Source organism: Notamacropus eugenii, chromosome 1 (genome assembly GCF_028372415.1).
Source record: "Notamacropus eugenii isolate mMacEug1 chromosome 1, mMacEug1.pri_v2, whole genome shotgun sequence".
NCBI lineage: Eukaryota > Metazoa > Chordata > Mammalia > Diprotodontia > Macropodidae > Notamacropus > Notamacropus eugenii.
In genome coordinates, this window is record NC_092872.1 from 82,582,257 (window position 1) to 82,598,079 (window position 15,823).

The 15,823-nt window shown below is 41.2% G+C and overlaps 2 protein-coding genes and 1 long non-coding RNA gene across 4 annotated transcripts in view; 1 reads left to right on the forward strand and 2 right to left on the reverse strand.

Moving 5' to 3' along the window:
* LOC140504017 (uncharacterized) overlaps positions 1–11,697 on the forward strand; it is a 44,499-nt gene extending 32,802 nt beyond the window's left edge. The window contains exons 4-7 of the long non-coding RNA XR_011966940.1: positions 6,094–6,982; positions 7,795–7,898; positions 9,434–9,561; positions 10,614–11,697. This is a non-coding gene — a long non-coding RNA (uncharacterized lncRNA). The remainder of the gene's footprint in view (positions 1–6,093; positions 6,983–7,794; positions 7,899–9,433; positions 9,562–10,613) is intronic.
* Positions 805–11,717, reverse strand: LOC140503995 (protein-lysine N-methyltransferase EEF2KMT-like). 2 transcript variants are annotated; one of them, XM_072608456.1, is made up of 9 exons: positions 11,573–11,717; positions 9,425–9,487; positions 8,117–8,197; positions 7,611–7,712; positions 6,543–6,676; positions 6,153–6,445; positions 4,152–4,301; positions 2,904–2,980; positions 805–1,248 (listed from the first exon to the last, which is right to left on the reverse strand). In XM_072608456.1, the coding sequence occupies exons 1-9, from the start codon at positions 11,648–11,650 to the stop codon at positions 1,147–1,149; spliced, it is 1,080 nt and encodes a 359-aa protein (XP_072464557.1). In that variant the 5' UTR covers positions 11,651–11,717; the 3' UTR covers positions 805–1,146. The 2 variants fall into 2 exon arrangements, with proteins under 2 accessions (XP_072464557.1, XP_072464565.1); XM_072608464.1 differs by lacking the exon at positions 805–1,248 and having other exon boundaries at positions 2,663–2,980.
* A 2,482-nt stretch (positions 11,718–14,199) lies between these two features.
* Positions 14,200–15,823, reverse strand: part of LOC140504313 (ectonucleotide pyrophosphatase/phosphodiesterase family member 7-like) — a 56,803-nt gene continuing 55,179 nt past the window's right edge. The window contains exon 6 of the mRNA XM_072609152.1: positions 14,200–14,281. Coding sequence (XP_072465253.1) covers positions 14,200–14,281 — 82 coding nt within the window. The remainder of the gene's footprint in view (positions 14,282–15,823) is intronic.

Here is a 15,823-nt window from a genome sequence, read left to right on the forward strand (position 1 = left end):
TTGTTCTTCTCTTTTGTTTTGGGGTGCTATTTTATGGTTGTTGGGGGGTAAATATGGGTCATGGCGATTTACTGCTTACTCCACTATCTTGGTTCCTGGAAGAAGATCCAAGAAGATCATTTTAAATTGAGTTTGGGTTATGTACCTTTAGTTTTCTAGTTCTGTGCTTCAGAGTTTCTTGCTTTTGATTTGACTGTCTCTTTCATAGAATCTACCTGGCCTGCCCAGCATTGATATGTGCTGGGTTATATGTTTCCATTGTTTATTCACACTTGAGGGGTTTGGCCAAAGACTTGAATTCAACAAACATCTTTTAAGTAAGAACTCACTGTGCATCACACACCATGCTACAGTGCTGTAGATAAAGTTGAACAAATTAGATTCTTGTCCTTAACTAATATGTGGTTTTACAGAAGGAACATGTCCATGAAGTATAATATGTTAGAAAATGATTAAATATATAGGAGAGGTAAAAGAATGACTTTTCATTCAATTCAGAGAGAAACTAATTCTTGTGGAGGGTATTATGAAAAGCTTCATAGAAGAAATATCATCTGAACAAGGCTATGAAAAGTCACGTAACACTTGAAGTTTTCCAAAGGCAATGCAACAGTTAGCAGGATAAAGACAGTCAGGATCTAAACCAGAGGAGTAGGGATGGGAAGGAGGTGATTGATATTTTGGGAAGTGAAGGGATTATTTAAGAGATGACAGAGATGTTTTAAGTTAGAGAAGACATAAAACTGTTCCTAGACAGAGAAAAAACAAGAGGAGGAATAGCTTTTTTGTGTAACAAAAGTTTAGTTTTAGTCATCAAATTTTTTTTTAAAAGCATTTATTTTCTCTTCCTCTCATCCTTCTCCTACCCCCAAATAAAAACAATTAAAAAATCCTCTCATAACAAATATACACAGCAAAGTAAATCAAATTCTTGCACTGGCCTTGTCCAAGGAAATCATGCCTTATTCTGATCTTGAGTGTATCAGCTTGTTAGAGGTGGGTTGCAGGTTTCATCATAGGTAGGTCCTCTGGAACTGAAGCTTCTCACTGCGTTGCCTGAAGTTCTCAAGTCTTTAAAGGTTGCTTTTATAATGCTATTATGTACATTATTTTCATGGTTCTACTCTTTTTACTCTGTATCAGTTGTTATAAGTCTTCCCACTTTTGTCTGAAATGGCCTTTCAATGATATTCTATTCCATTCACAGGCCACAGTTTGTTTGGCTGTTCCCCAGGTGATGCGTCGCTCCTTAGTTTCCAGTTTTTTGTTAACATAAAAAGATACTATAAATATTTTTGTAGATAATGCACTAGACCTAGAGTCAGGAAGACATGAGTTCAAATCTAGCCTCAAACACTTACCAACTATGTCACCCTGAGTAAGTCACTTAACTACCACCTCAGATTCCTTATCTGTAAAATAGGAAGAACAGTACCTACCTTCCAGGGTTGTTGTGAGGATTAAATGCTTTGTAATTCTTAAAGCGATATACATATGCTAGCTAAATATGAGTGGTGCAGTAAGCAGAGCACTGGACTTGGAGACAGGAAGACCTGACTTCAGATTCTGCCTCAGACCCTCCTTGGTTAGGTGATCCTTGGTTAGCCTCTTACTCTCTCTATGTCTCAGTTTCCTCACCCGTAAAGATGGTGATGATAATATCACCTACCTTACATGGTTGTTATGAAGCTCAAAGAGAGTTTAATATGTGAAAGACTTTGCAAACTATAAAGCACTATAGAAAACTAGCGGTTATTATTAGCTATTATTTCTTTAATACCTTGGGGGTATAATAAGTTTAGTTTTAGACTTGTTGACTTTGAAATGCTTTACAGGAGGCAGTTGGAAATTTGGTTCCAGAAAGCTTGAGGTCATGGAGAAGTAGATTTGGGAATCTTGTTTGTAGAGGTGATACCTGAAGTTGTGAGTGTATGATTTGGGTGCAAGCAGAGAAGTAAAAGGCTGAGGAGAGAACTGTAGGGGAACACTCATATTTAGGGAGGGACACTTCTAAGAAAAATGAGGGGGTTAGATTTTATCTTTCAGGTCCCTTCTGACTGTAAAATCCTATAATTCTTCCTTATAATTTAAGCAGAAAAGAAATGATAAGAAATTTTTCCAGATGGAAAAGGAAGCTGAGGTAGTTCACATTAGATGACCCTGACTACCTCAGGAAAGGAATAAGGGCCATGAGAGAACAAAGAGTTAAGGGGTGAGATTAGGTGCTTAGGGACATTAGAAAAGTCTGAAATGCCCAGAATTGAGAATGTGGTGGAGGATCAACTGATGAATGCTAGGAATCACCAAGCTGAGGGCAGATAGTATAAATGCAACATGTTAGCACAGTTAGGATTTTCCTTTGTAACACTTGACAGTGCAGAAACTGAAGTAACTTACTGGCACTTACCTAAGGCTAGACAGTGGCAAATGGAGGAGAGTGAAAGGCCAAAAGGTGCCAGGATGCTAGTGAAAGCATATTTTAAATGGCTGAGAAAAGACTGGGGATAGTGGCAAGGAGACCCAAGGAGTACGCAGGCATTAAATTCAATCTGAATGAGGGTGGGAGGCTATGGTAGAGATGGGAAGTTCAGAGATCAAAATTCTGGAGGTTGAAATGAAATGTGTGCTAATGTTAAAATGGGGAAAAAAAGCACTCTGATAGTTTTATCTTTACAGGTAAAATCTTTGTATTTTCACTCATTTTTAGTTCCTGTATTTACAGGGAGTTGCTCACAGAGCAATAAGTACATGTCACATTTTCCTTTTTTATAAGGAAATAACTGGTCCGATGATTCAAGTTTTATGCAGGAGCTCCAAAATAGAGCTTTTTCCTAAAAATTCTCTAAATCTTCACTGTAGCCTTGAACTATCTGCACAATCTACACCAATAATCTTAGAATTACCATTTCTGAATGGTTTTCATATGGAAACAATTTCTGGTTGTGACTAGGAATTTTCTGCCATCCAATCCCAACTCTACCTAGAAAGAAATAGAAAATGTTTTAGTATAGTGGTTTAGAGGGAGGCATTAGTGAAGTGCTGTCAGTATAGAGCTGTATGCTTTGTACCTGTCATTCATATTATGTTTTAACACTTCTGTTCAATTAGCTGTGAGAACATCAGATTCTGATCTTTGCAGAGGGACTTTTTGGTTATTTGTTGTCCTTAATAAACAAAATGATATAAAGTAATGTGATGCATGTAATGCTGTATATCAATACTTTGATGAGAATTAAAGAAAAGAAATCAGATTAAGGGTAGAAATGTCACTTTAGGCATAATCTATTAATTTCCTAGTGCTACTGGGTTTTAGCTAAAATCCACAGTATAGAAGAAGCATTACCAAATTCATTAATAATGCTTGTGTTGTCATGGTTCATTATTTCTTTAAGGCCTTCTGCCTTAAGAGGAGGGTATTAGCACATAAAAGTGTTTGTGAAACTTGATTCCTAATAAGATACTTATGAAATGAAAACACATTTTCATTTACTAATGGCTGTAATTACAGCAGAAATGCTTAATTACTTATAAGATTAGGATTAAAAAGAAAACCAAGTGTGCTAATTGCTTCCTGCTGTTAGCTATAGGATGAAAACTGAAGAATTTATAAAAGATTTGTTCCTTAACAGTAATCCTTTTTTGGCTGTCGTACTGTCAGATACACTAGAAGGGTAGAGAGACGTCTGGGCAATATTCTCTTGAATAATAAATTTACATTTAGCGTTAAGGCTTAAGGGAGAGAAGAAATTAAGGAAAAGGTTTAAGGTATTTTAAAAAAAGTACTATGCTCTCAACATTGGAGAATAGAAGTCATTTTAGTTGTGTAAGTAACACAAATCTGAGAGATAGAATTCAAATGCCTACAAGATTTCTGTTTGATTCTTGGTAGCATACCCTGACTCGTTCTTTGCCTTGGGACTAGACACAACCATTCTGGGAGTTAACTCTTGTTGCAAGAAGCAATTGCCATCGCTAGTAATTTATATTAGTGGGTCACTGGAGCCACACCGTTCTTTTCTCTCCACTCTTCCGGCCTCCTCGCTTTACCTTCTCTATGTCCTCTTTGTACATATTTAGTACAGGTTAGATCTGTCTCCTTAAGGAAAGTAACTAGACTAAAAGTTTTCTCACCTCCACATCAATGTACTTACTGAGCTCCATCCTGAACAGCTGGTAAGTGTCTGGGTTCCGTATAGTGAAGGCAATGTACACTTCTGGAGCTCCCTGCTCTGTCTGGCAAGCAGAGAGCTTTTGCAGTACTCCAATGAGGGAGAGGATGATCTCTGGGTCATATAGCACATCTACAATGAGAAACTCAGATTATTCACTTCCTTTTAAGTTTATTTCTTAAAATTATAAGTGTTACGTATATCATTGACTTAGGAAGAAAGGCCTGGAGAATACAGCAGTTACATTTGTCTTATGCTTCATTAGGGTGGAGGAAAATTACGCTGATTAAAATGGAATAATCCAGGAGAAAAGTTTATTTTCAAGCTGCTAAAAGGTACTACCAAAAAATAAAAATCACAGGCAATGACCTGTGCCCTTAAATATATTTACATAATTTTTTAAGCTGATTGGCCAATATAAAAGATGCATGTGAAACAAAACTTGAAAGTTATCCTTAACCATTTCTATGTTCTAAGATTAGTACAGTGAAAAAGAGCACTAGATTTGGACCTGTGTAGGTCCTGTGTAGGGCCCGACTTCGAATCCCACTCTGCTGCTTACGATCCTACAACTTGGGAACAACTCATTAACCTCTCTCACCCTCAGAGATAAAAATGAAGAAGAGGTCTGAGGTCCTTTCCAGCTTTCCGATGTTCTGATGATTTTTCAGTTCCAGTTTACCAGAATGACTGTAGCCCGTGATTGGGAGAAAAGAAGACTTTGTTTTTAAAGATTCTTTAAAAACAACTGGATGAAATGCCCTATTCCTTTGGTAGACTGCCACTCTAGCTGAAAGCCTCACAATGAAATGAAGAATCAACCAGCCTAAACAATAGAAATAAAGAATCACAGAATTTTAGGGTTGGCAGATAGACCCTCAAGAGACTTCAGTCAGTGATGCAAATCAGGTTCTGTGTGCACAAAAGATGAGAATAACAGGAATATTGAAGCCTCCTAATACGATAAGTGAAAAACACTGCTTTTCTCCATAAGTTTTTAAAATGGTGCTTTTCTTTGAAGCTATCTTTAAGGCTTGTTACCCAAGTAGGGATGTCTGTAAAGTGTTTTAGAAACAGAAGACATGAATGGAAGTTGTTTAAGAAACAGTGTTAAGGTAGAAAGAGCACTGGGTTGGGAGTTAGAAGAATTACTAGCTGTGTGATCATGAGCAAGTCAGATCCTCATTTGACCAATGAGTAAACCATGACTCAGAGATTAATACATGCACTATTTACCCCAATAGGATTGTTGTGAAGAAAGCACTTTTTTTCCTTTTTTTAATTGAATTATTTTATTTGTTTTCAGTGTTTGACAATCACTTCCATATATCTTAGATTTTTTTGTAAAGCACTTTCTAAATCAGAGTTATCACTTCTGTTTAAGCATGATAAGAAACCAAAGAAGGGATGAGAACATGTTTCTCATGTTCTCTTGGGAAGACAGGCTATGGAGACAGGTAGCCAAAAATGCCCAAAAATCTCAGCAGAGATTTTTTCAGTAGGGCTTTCTAAAAGTATTACATAGTGTACTGCTAGTACTCTCAAAGTAAGGTGGAGAGCAAAAAACAAACGTGCTGAAATGATGAAATAAAAATCCCTCTAATTGACTCTAACCTGGTTAAAGGATCAGACTTTCTGCTAGGAGCACTGAGGAATTTCATCTCAAAACTGGTATCTGTGACATAACTGCTCATTCTCTTACTGGGCAAAACCAGAGATCATTCATCTGATACATACATACATGAAACCAACCTGAACAGCTGCAACCTAAAATGAGGATGTTATGGATTTAGTAACTCATTGTTACCAATGGTAACAGTCCTTTGTATTTATTTTACCCAAGGGATGAAAAATAATTTCCCAAACATTCAATTGAGTTTTCTTGTTCTTAACAGTTTCTACCACCATGCCCCTTCTCTCTTAGCCTAGGAGGCAGATCAAGCTGCACTCCTCATCTCTAACTTGATCTGTCTTGGTCAATACCTGCTGCAATGATGACATCTGGCTGGAAGACGGACAGTTGTTCCATAGTCACTAGATCCCAGTCCAACTGAACAGCCGTCACAGTGGGTTTTGGTGAGACCAATGTACTGACTGAAGGTTGCAGGGGGGTTGTGGCGTCTGGCGTTAGCAAGAAGTCGTTTAGGAGGATATTTCCTCTGAGTTGCTGAAGAACCTGACTGTGACAGTCACTGAAGATGTATGCTTTGGGAGAGCACATCTTGCAAATAGCCAGGCCTGTAAAACCAACTCCACTTCCAAGTTCCAAGACTGTTCTGGGTGTGAGAAGTAAAGAAAGGCAGCAAATTAGTATTTCTGCAGTATCAACCTACTTTCCTCCCTGTTTGCTTTAGCTCCTGTCCCATCTGTTACCTGTTAGTGAAGGTTGCTGGGTTTTCTATGGCCCATTCTGCGAGGTAGAGAGCAGCATCCCATGTGACCAGGCCTGTGGTCCCCTGAGAAATGATTGCTGTACTTTCAGAGAGTGAGACTGAATTTCCAGAGGGCTGGGAGAGGGAGAGAGAAAAGTTCTTTAACAAAATAAAACCGCCTGCTTCTTTAAATATGAAATGAACAGCAAATCATCACAAATCCCAGTTAGAGCTTTCCTGGACTCCCTGAATTACTCATGCCATGTCCCTCTGGCCGTTACTGATTTTATAAACTCAACAACATGAAGCTCACATTCTCTTACCTTTGTGGTTCCCTATATATAGCACCAAGAACACTATTTGGATTGTCAGATAAGACCATGCATGACATCCAGACATAGAATCTTTATGTTTCTTCAGGAAAATGAACTGAATAACCTGGTGAGTTGTTTCTGTTTGTTCTCGAAGTGTATATGTATATCACATATATCTTCTGGAATTAGCATTCTGTGAGATAACATTTGTGCCACTAGAGATAAGACACTTTTGCCCATCAAGTAAAAAGCATTTCTCCAGTGCCTCCCTACTCTGTGGCAGGAACAGGGTATATAGAGAAAAAGGAAACCAGTTCCTGTCCTTAAGAATCTGAAGTCTAGCCAGAGACAATGTGTATGGGTGTGTGTGTGTGTGTGTGTGTGTGTGTGTGTGTGTGTGTGTGTGTGTGTGTGTGTGTGCGTTGTGTGCATTTCTACATATGTAGACAGATGCTACATGTATTTATGTATGCAATAACTACAAGGTAATCTGGGGGGGAGAGCTGAGGGGGAAATGCACTAGCAACTGGGAAGATCCAAACTATTTCCTACACAGATGTCATTTGAGTTACACCTTGAAGGGAATGAGGAAAGTCTCAGGGATGGAAGTGAGGAGGGAGTGCATTCTAAACATGGGGGACATGGAGTTGGGACATGAAGTGCCAAATATGAGGAACTGTTGGCCCAATTTGGACACAGTGTACACAAATGATTCCTGGGTCAAAGTGTAAGGAAAGTAGGAGAAACTGTCCTACCAGCAAGTAACTCCGGTGGCACTGGGTGGATTCCTCGGCAGAAAGAATTTCAGCTAAGGCTTCATAGAGCTCATCCAAAGGCTCTGTGTGAGCAGCTTCATGCTGTGGATATACAAGAGTGAGCAGGAATTCAAGGATTCAGCTGAGAGGATTAAATGACGATTATCAATTGTTTCTTGGTTAGGTGGTAAAGAATGGTGTGACTGGCAGACTCTCCTATCCACCCAGCTGTGGTGGGTCTATTGTCTCTGAGTCGCCATCCTGGAAGCAGACAGTTGGAACATAAAGGTATGTTTGTGAGCCTAGATTTTGGACTGACCTGTATATAATCGTCACCTCAAAGCCCACTTGCTGATCATGAACGAGGAAGTTTGACCTCTTCCTACAAATCTAATCCACATTTTCAGGGGAGATCAGGAAGAGTTCCAGAAACCCTATTCACCTTCAGAGCACACACTGCTTTGGTTCAGGATATTCTCTGTGAGGGAGAGCTATCGATTCTTTACCTTCTTAATTAGCTCAGAGAGGAAGCATCGAGTGTATTTCACTGACGGTGGATGTTTCACACACAGTGGATGCAGGACAGTCTGTGACAAATAACAAGCAAGATGTTGTTAATAAAACTAGTCTTTTAATCTATTTTATTATTCCTTAGTTTTGCAAGCTTTAATTTGGAGGCACAGTTCCAAACCAGCTTGATAAATTCAAAGTAAGGAGATTTTGAGGGCAGGGTCTATCTTTTGTATTTGTATTTCTAGTGTTTAGCAAAGTACCTGACAACATAGCAGGAGTTTAATACATTCTTGGCAGATTGATTATTGATTCAGAGGAAAATGGAGGGTAGGAACATATGGTTATAACCATAATCATCCATGATACACTCAAAAGGTTAACTCAAGAGTCAGAAGTGATATCACAAGAAATATGTTTCCCTGGAGAAAGGAAATTTGAGAAAAGTACTTCTGTATCCAGAGAAAGACCTTGACCTTTGGAAGGAGTTGAGAGCACATTGACTCTGTCCAGATTACCTTTGGGCTGCAAATGAGTAAAAAAAACCAAACACACTGGATAACTATGAATGAAATCTGCAATTTAGGAAGCCTATAGGTACGTGCAACTAAGAGATTACAGTTCTAACAAATTATCTCATTTGGCAGAGAATGTGATACAATATCATCGCAGTTGGGATGTATCCTATTTTCTACTGGCTTAGACTTTCAGACAATGTTACATTTTAAAACAGTAGTGCTTAAGGTATTATTCCCTTTGGAGTCACCATCAGGGAAGCTTTATCCCATTACTTCCTTCTACCCTCTTCCTCACTTCCTGCTGCCCAGAACCCATCTGGCCTGCCTGACTGTTCACCTCACTTGGATGAATTGGGAGTCACCAACTCTATTTCTTCTGGTCAGACAGAAGGCCATCAGGCGTCAGTCTCTGTCCCCTGACTGTATCTGATGTCTGGAAAACCAAGAATGCCTGAACCTTGTCACCTGAACCCTGCGACTTTCCCATCTGCTTTATAGTTGAATTTTCTTTTACGTGTTGTCTGTCCCCACACAGAATGTGAGTTCCTTGAGAACAGAGAATGTTTCCATTTTCCTATTTATATCCCCAGTGCTTGGCTCATAGTAAGCTTTTCACCATTTTTCATTTATTTTTTCTGATAGCTTCATTCAGGGAAACAAAGCATCCCAAACTGTCTACTGTGTTGATACCTCAATACAGGTAGCAGCACATCCTTGCAGAGATTGTCTACCTGAATATCTCAAAGTGAGAGGGCATTAAAATCTGTTGCTTTTTTTTTTTTTTACCTTCTGCAGAATATTCAGCAGCAGCTCAGAATCCAATGAAGTCTTTAATTTTTCTTCAAGGCTCTATTCAAAGGAGAGTAAAAAACATGAAGAAAAATGTCAAGGACATTTTCAGAGGAACATTAAACTTGCAAATGGTACTTTTTACTAAAGAATGTTAAGATTCATTAGAGACCCTAGACCAAGAGGAAGTGGAACCCATACTCAGAAAGCATAACCTTGATATGTTAGACGTTATCTATGAAGGAGAGGAAACAAACAAACATAAAAGACAACCCCAAATCACTGGTTTTCATACAGCCCATTCCAAGCCAGAAGAAGAGATGTTACTGATCGTAGTGTTCAATTCCCATTTTTTACAGGTGAGGAAGATGGGCTCCTCATATTATTATGGAAACATCTTTTCATATTAATAAAATGTTAACTTAGGCACAATCAAAGTTATTTTCAATAGGCCTGTTTATGTCCTGGATAAGAAGTTTTTACAAACACAACACCAAGTGCTTCTATGTTTACTAGAGTTTTGACTCCAGTATGGAGAGATTGTACCTTGACAATATCTTAAGTCTGAACCAGGGCAATAACAATTTCCATGTTATTTTCTGAATGATTAATGTTCATAATATTGTTTACCATGATACTGAAGTTACTGAAATAACATAAATATCTACAATAGGCAACGAAATACTTCATAAGGTATAAACCAATCTGTATAAAGCAATCAGAACATATAGCCACAGTTAGTTCACTACACATCAAGGGAATTTTAAGTGAAAACTTTTAAAATCATAATTATAATACTGGCAGAATGAAAAATGTACTTCGGGAGCAGTATTAAATGTGCTACACCCTTAAGTCAGGGTCCTCTGACCTAATTTCCACTATTTTCCACTCTATGTTTGGGGGTATTGTTTTGACATATGTGGGAAGGCTATTTTATGTCTTTCTCACTCCCTGCCACCTCCCAGTAGTTTTGAAAATCTTCTTAAGATGGGAGAGGTAGTAATATGCTTCTTTTTCAATGAGGGGTATAACTTTTTGTTTAAAAAAAAACCCAATTAAAAAAACCAACTAAACCTATCATGAAGTGTTGTTCAGGACCTCAGAAAATTGGATTATAATAATAGCTAAACATTTATATGCTTTCAGGTTTGTGAAGTGTTTTACAAATATCTTATTTTATCCACAGGACAGGGTTGGAAGGTGCTATTAGTTATCTCCGTTTTGAAGCTGAGGAGACCAAGGCAGACAGAGGTTAAATGACTTGGCTGGTGTAGGCAGCTGCCGTCTATGAAAGAATTTGGACTTGAGTTTGTGACTCCAGGTCAAGTAGAGGATCCTTGGGAGGTCAAGGTGAACTGTTTATTATTCTGAGTGTGCGAAACTTTTCTTGGAGGCATTCATTCATTCATTCATTCATTCATTCATTCATTCATTCATTCATTCATTCATTCATTCAGTGAGGTCTGAATAAGGACAGGTAGGTGGCTTGGGAGATAGAGGGCTGAGCCTGGAGTCAGGAAGACTAGAGCTTAGACACTTCCTAGCTGGTGTGACCCTGGGCAAGTCACTTAACCTGTGTTTGTCTTAATCCACCGGAGAAGGAAATGGCAAACCCCACCCGGACCTTTGCCAAGAAGAGTGTGGTCCGCGGGGTCACGGACACGACCGAGCCACCACGTGTCTTTCGAGGTTTCTGTTCGCTTACACGGTCTCCATGGCTGTTTCTAGGGAGGGTGCGCTCCCGGAGGCAGGCGGTGTTTGTGTCTCTCTGCATCGCCAGCACTCACCGCGGAGTGCCTGGCACACAGGAGCGCTAAGTAAGACGCTTGTTGATTGAATGCCACAAGTGTCAATGGGCGGCGGCGGGAAGGGCGCGTTGAGGAGCCCGGCAAAGGGGTTCCGGGGCCCTGGAACTGCGGCGCGCAGCCCTTCCTCACGTGCCGGAGCCCGCGGCGCGATCGCCCACCCCGCCCGCCCGGCTCCTCGCGCGTTCCTCCCCGCATCCCGCATCCCGCGTCGCCCGCCCCGGTTCTATCCCCGGCCCGCGGCCTGCGGCAGGGCCGGCCAGGACACAAGCCACTCCCCACCCCAGCTGGGACTCTGCCCCCGATCTGGGCCCGCGGGGCTCCCCCCGCGCTCCCTCACCCGCCAGGGGAAGGATGGAAGAGGCCGCGCCGCCAGGAAGCGGCGCTCGAAACTCTCTATCAAGCCCGCGCAGGCCATGCTCTCTTCCGCCGCCACCGTGCTGGAGGCAGCTGCGCAGTGCGGAGCTTCGGAGACCAGGGCGGGGTGAGGGAGGCCCTAACAGTCCGGGGAACCGCGGTCGGCTTTGGAGGCGGGCATGGGGGCGGGGCGTTTGCTTTAGAGGCGCCTGATAGGGTATTTGGCTTGGAGGCGGGGCTCGTAGTGGGACTGGGCGGGGCGGTGTTCGTCCGGGCCGGGCCTGGGGGCAGGCATTTGCTTTAGGGGTGGAGCCTGTGATGGGTTATTTGGTTTGGAGGCGGGGTCTAGGAGAAGTACTTCCTTGGAGGCAGGGCTTGTGGGTTTACGTGTCTTCTGAGGATGATGCCATTGGCCCTGGGAGGTGTTGATCTTGGGGGCATCTGAACAGCGACGGGGAGGAGGTTCCCCTCTCCCCCTACCCCCCCCCCCCCCCCCCCCGCTCCGTTATAGTTTTGTCTTGGAGGAGGAGCCTGGGGGCGGATCTTTGCCTTTGGAGGCGGGGCTGAGGGAGGGATTTGGAGGCGGGACTTGTCGACACTTTCCTGGAAGGCTTTACCTGGAGGTGGGTATTTTCCTTTGAGGCGGGACCTATGGGATGGGCTTGTGATACGGTGGGGGGGACGGGGCGGGGCGTTTGCTTTGGAGGCAGGGACCATGGGGCGGGCACTCTCTTTGGAGGCGGGGACTGTGGTAGAATATTATTTTGGAGGCGGGGCCTGTGGGCGGACCTTTGCTTTGGAGGCGGGGCATGTGGTAAGCGGGAGCCTGGGATAGGTAGTTGCACATGAGGCGGGGCCTTTGGGGGCGAACATTTTCTTTAGAGGCGGGACTTGTGATTGGGTATTTGACTTGGAGGCGGGCCCTGGGGGAAGATTTTTATCCCGAGAGGCAGAATACATTGTAGTGAAGGAGGTGCCAGTCCTGTGAAGCTAGGGGGATCCTAGAGACCATCCTAAAGGAGGCAAGAGAGAAACCCAGGAAATGGGCTCTGGGAACGGGTCTTGGAAGGAGGTTCCAGGCTCTGGAGGAGCTCCATTCCAAGTTGTGAGGTTCTAGAGGAGGGTCCTGGGCAAAGGCAAGAAGTCTTGGAAAAGTGGGGGATGGGGGAGGGGGAGGCTAGACAAAGAATAACACAGTTATTGGGTGGAATAGAAGGTTAGGAATCTCAAGGGAAACGATGTGAAAAGTAGGGATAAATTCCATGTTTATACCTGGGACAGCTAAGTGGTGCAGTGGATAGACTGTCAGGCTTGGATTCAGAAAGATTCATTTTCCTAAGTTCAAATCTGACCTCAGAAACTACCTAGCTGTGTGACCCTGGGCAAGTCACTTCACCTTATCTGTAAAATGAGCTGGAGAAGAAAATGACAAACCACTTTAGTATCTTTACCGAGAATACCCCAAATGGAGTCACCAAGAGGTGGACACAACTGAGAAGAGACTGTAACAGCAAGGTCTTCAAAACTCGTTGGTACTGGTTAAGTAATTGAAATGTTAATTGATAGAACACATTAAATAAGCAAAACTCAGAAGTAATATATTGTCATAGCACTTTTGTGGTAGTGAGGAAATAGAAGAGAAATGGCTTCCCATTTATTGGGGAAGGGGGCTGAATATAGTGGAATGTGATTTCTTGATAAGAAATGACATATATGAAGAACTCACAGAACCATGGCAACACCTATGAACTAAAGCAGAGCAAAATAAGTAGAACAAAGAGAAGTTGCAGGATAACAACAGTAATATAAAGGGAAGCAACATTGAAAGGTATCAGAAATCTCGGCAATGCAGTGACTTTCAGAGGCTTGATGTTGTAAAGCAGGATGAGGCTCATCATTGTCAGACATGGCCACTGTTGATTTCACCCAATTTTACTTGAGAAGCATCGTGGCATAATGCATAGAGTTCTGGGCTTGATATCAGGGAAATCTGGGTTCCTGTATTTGACACTACCTGTGTGATCCTGGAAAAGTCACATAATCTTTCTGTAAATCTCAGTAAAGGTTTACTCATTTATGAAATGGATTTGAGAATCATAGCTTGTATTGAAAGATTTTTGTGGGGATCAAGTGAGATGCCAGGAAAAACACTTTGCAAAAAAAGTGATCGTATGAATAGGAGCTATTATTAATGCTTTTTTCTTTTATTGACAAATAATTTTTTGAAAAAAGGTGAAAACATTTATTTTGTCAAAAGAAAAAAGTTAATATACTGGTAGAAGATTGATGAAGGGACAGTTCATGATCTATAGCACTCTTTGATATGAAATTTTACTTAGAAAAATCATTAAAGGGAGTTAACTGAATGTAATTGTTTTTCTTATGGTGCTTATATTTGAACCTACACAATTTAGCAAAATCTTTCTTTTCCCCCTTTGACATTGTTGCTTTAAGTAAAGGTTTTGAACTGGTGTTTTCTAATATGCCTCCATTGTGTTAAGATTCAGAGCACATACATGCATTGTATTTTATAACCCCTATTTATAACAAAATACCCAATATTCAATAAATCTATTAAGTAGAGCAAAGAGGATTTGACTGGATTTCAATTCAGAAAGACACAGTTTGAGGTACTGGGCTCAAAACTGCCAGAGGTAAATCTTTGTTGCTTTCTTGCTTTTCACTTCTTTGCCTGTGGAGAAAAGTAAAAGGGTCAGATTAGTTAAACTTTTAATATATGATTTCATTTCTATGTGTTTATTGAAATCCACTGAGTCTATGGTACTTGGCATATCAATTAAGCATATTTAAGTGCCTACTATCTGCTGGACACTTGGCCAAGTGATAGGATACAAAGACAAAAAAGAAACACTTTCTGCCCTCAGGGAGCTTATTTTCAATTGGGAGAGACTCTGACTCTCTCTCTGTCTGTCTCTGTATCTCTTTGTGTGTCTCTCTGTCTCTGTCTCTCCCTCCCTTCCCCCCACTTAAGTATATATATATATATATATATATATATATATATATATATATATATGTATACGTAAAATATATGTAAAAGGGATCCAGGGAGCTCAGCATGTGCCTTATCTTTTCATTCCTTCCAGTCACCTGAGTTCCATGGTGGACTTCTTACACTTTTTTAGCCCCACATCCCATCAATGACAAATCCTCTGGATTCTACCTTTATATTGTCTTTTGTGCATACTTTCTTCTCTTCTTTGACAACCAAGTGAAGGCACCTGAAGTCTAGATTATTGTACTAGCCCTCTTATTTTTCTCCCTGCCTCAAGTCTTTCCCCACTCCAATTTATTCTCCATTCAGCTGTCAAAACGATCTTCCTAAAGCCCTTCTTTCTATGTCATTTCCTATTCAATAATCTCCATTGGCTCCAGGATCAAACATAACATGTTCTGTTTGGTGTTCAAAGCCTTTCATAACTAGTCTCCTTCCTACTTTTCTAGTCTTTTTTTTTAAAACCTAACTCACTTCCAGATGCCCTTGAGTCCTGTGTCAATGACCTCCTTGCTGTTTTTTGCATAAGATACTTCACCTCCCAACTCTTGCATTTTCGTACGTTGTCCCTTACTCTTGGCATACTTTACCTCTTTGACTCTGTCACCTGTTTCTCCGGCTTTTTTCAAGTTCCAGCTAAAATCTCACCTTTTTCAAGCAGCCCTTCCCAGTCCCCCTTAACTCTAATTCCTTTCCTCTTGAGATTAACTCCAATTTATCCTATGTATAGTTTGTTTTTACCTAGTTGTTTTCATGTTTGCCTGAGGCTTTGAGCAGAGATTATTATTATCATTGCCTTCCTTTGCATCCCTAGTGCACAGCACGATGTCTAACACGCTGTAAGTGCTTAATATATGCTTGCTGATTGGCTTCTCTCTGTGGGCCTCGTGCTCTGGTTCAGCTCTCTTACCACTAATGCATATACAGAACAAATTCAGGGGGATTTTTTTTGGGGGAGGGGGGTAGAGTAGTCACTAGATGCTGGAGGATCAGGAAGGACCTCGTATAGAGGAGATGGAATTTGAACTGAACTTGGAAGGAGGTTAAGCGTTCTAAGAGGCAGAGATGAGGGAGGCAGCTGCATGCAAGGAACAGCGACACATCCAGTTTGACTGGAGCAAATGGTTCTTGAAAGGGAGAAATGTATAATAGACTGGAAGGGCATGTTAGAGCCAGATTGTGAAGGGCTTTAAATGCCAGAGAAGTTGGTATTTGACC

Coding starts and splice junctions, on each gene's coding strand:
- LOC140503995 (XM_072608456.1), bottom strand. CDS start 11,650: ATGGCCTGCGCGGGCTTGATAGAGAGTTTCGAGCGCCGCTTCCTGGCG. Junction 8,198..9,424: donor TGCTGAATATTCTGCAGAAG/GTAAAAAAAAAA, acceptor TATTTGTCACAG/ACTGTCCTGCATCCACTGTG. Junction 6,446..6,542: donor CCAGCAACCTTCACTAACAG/GTAACAGATGGG, acceptor TCTCACACCCAG/AACAGTCTTGGAACTTGGAA.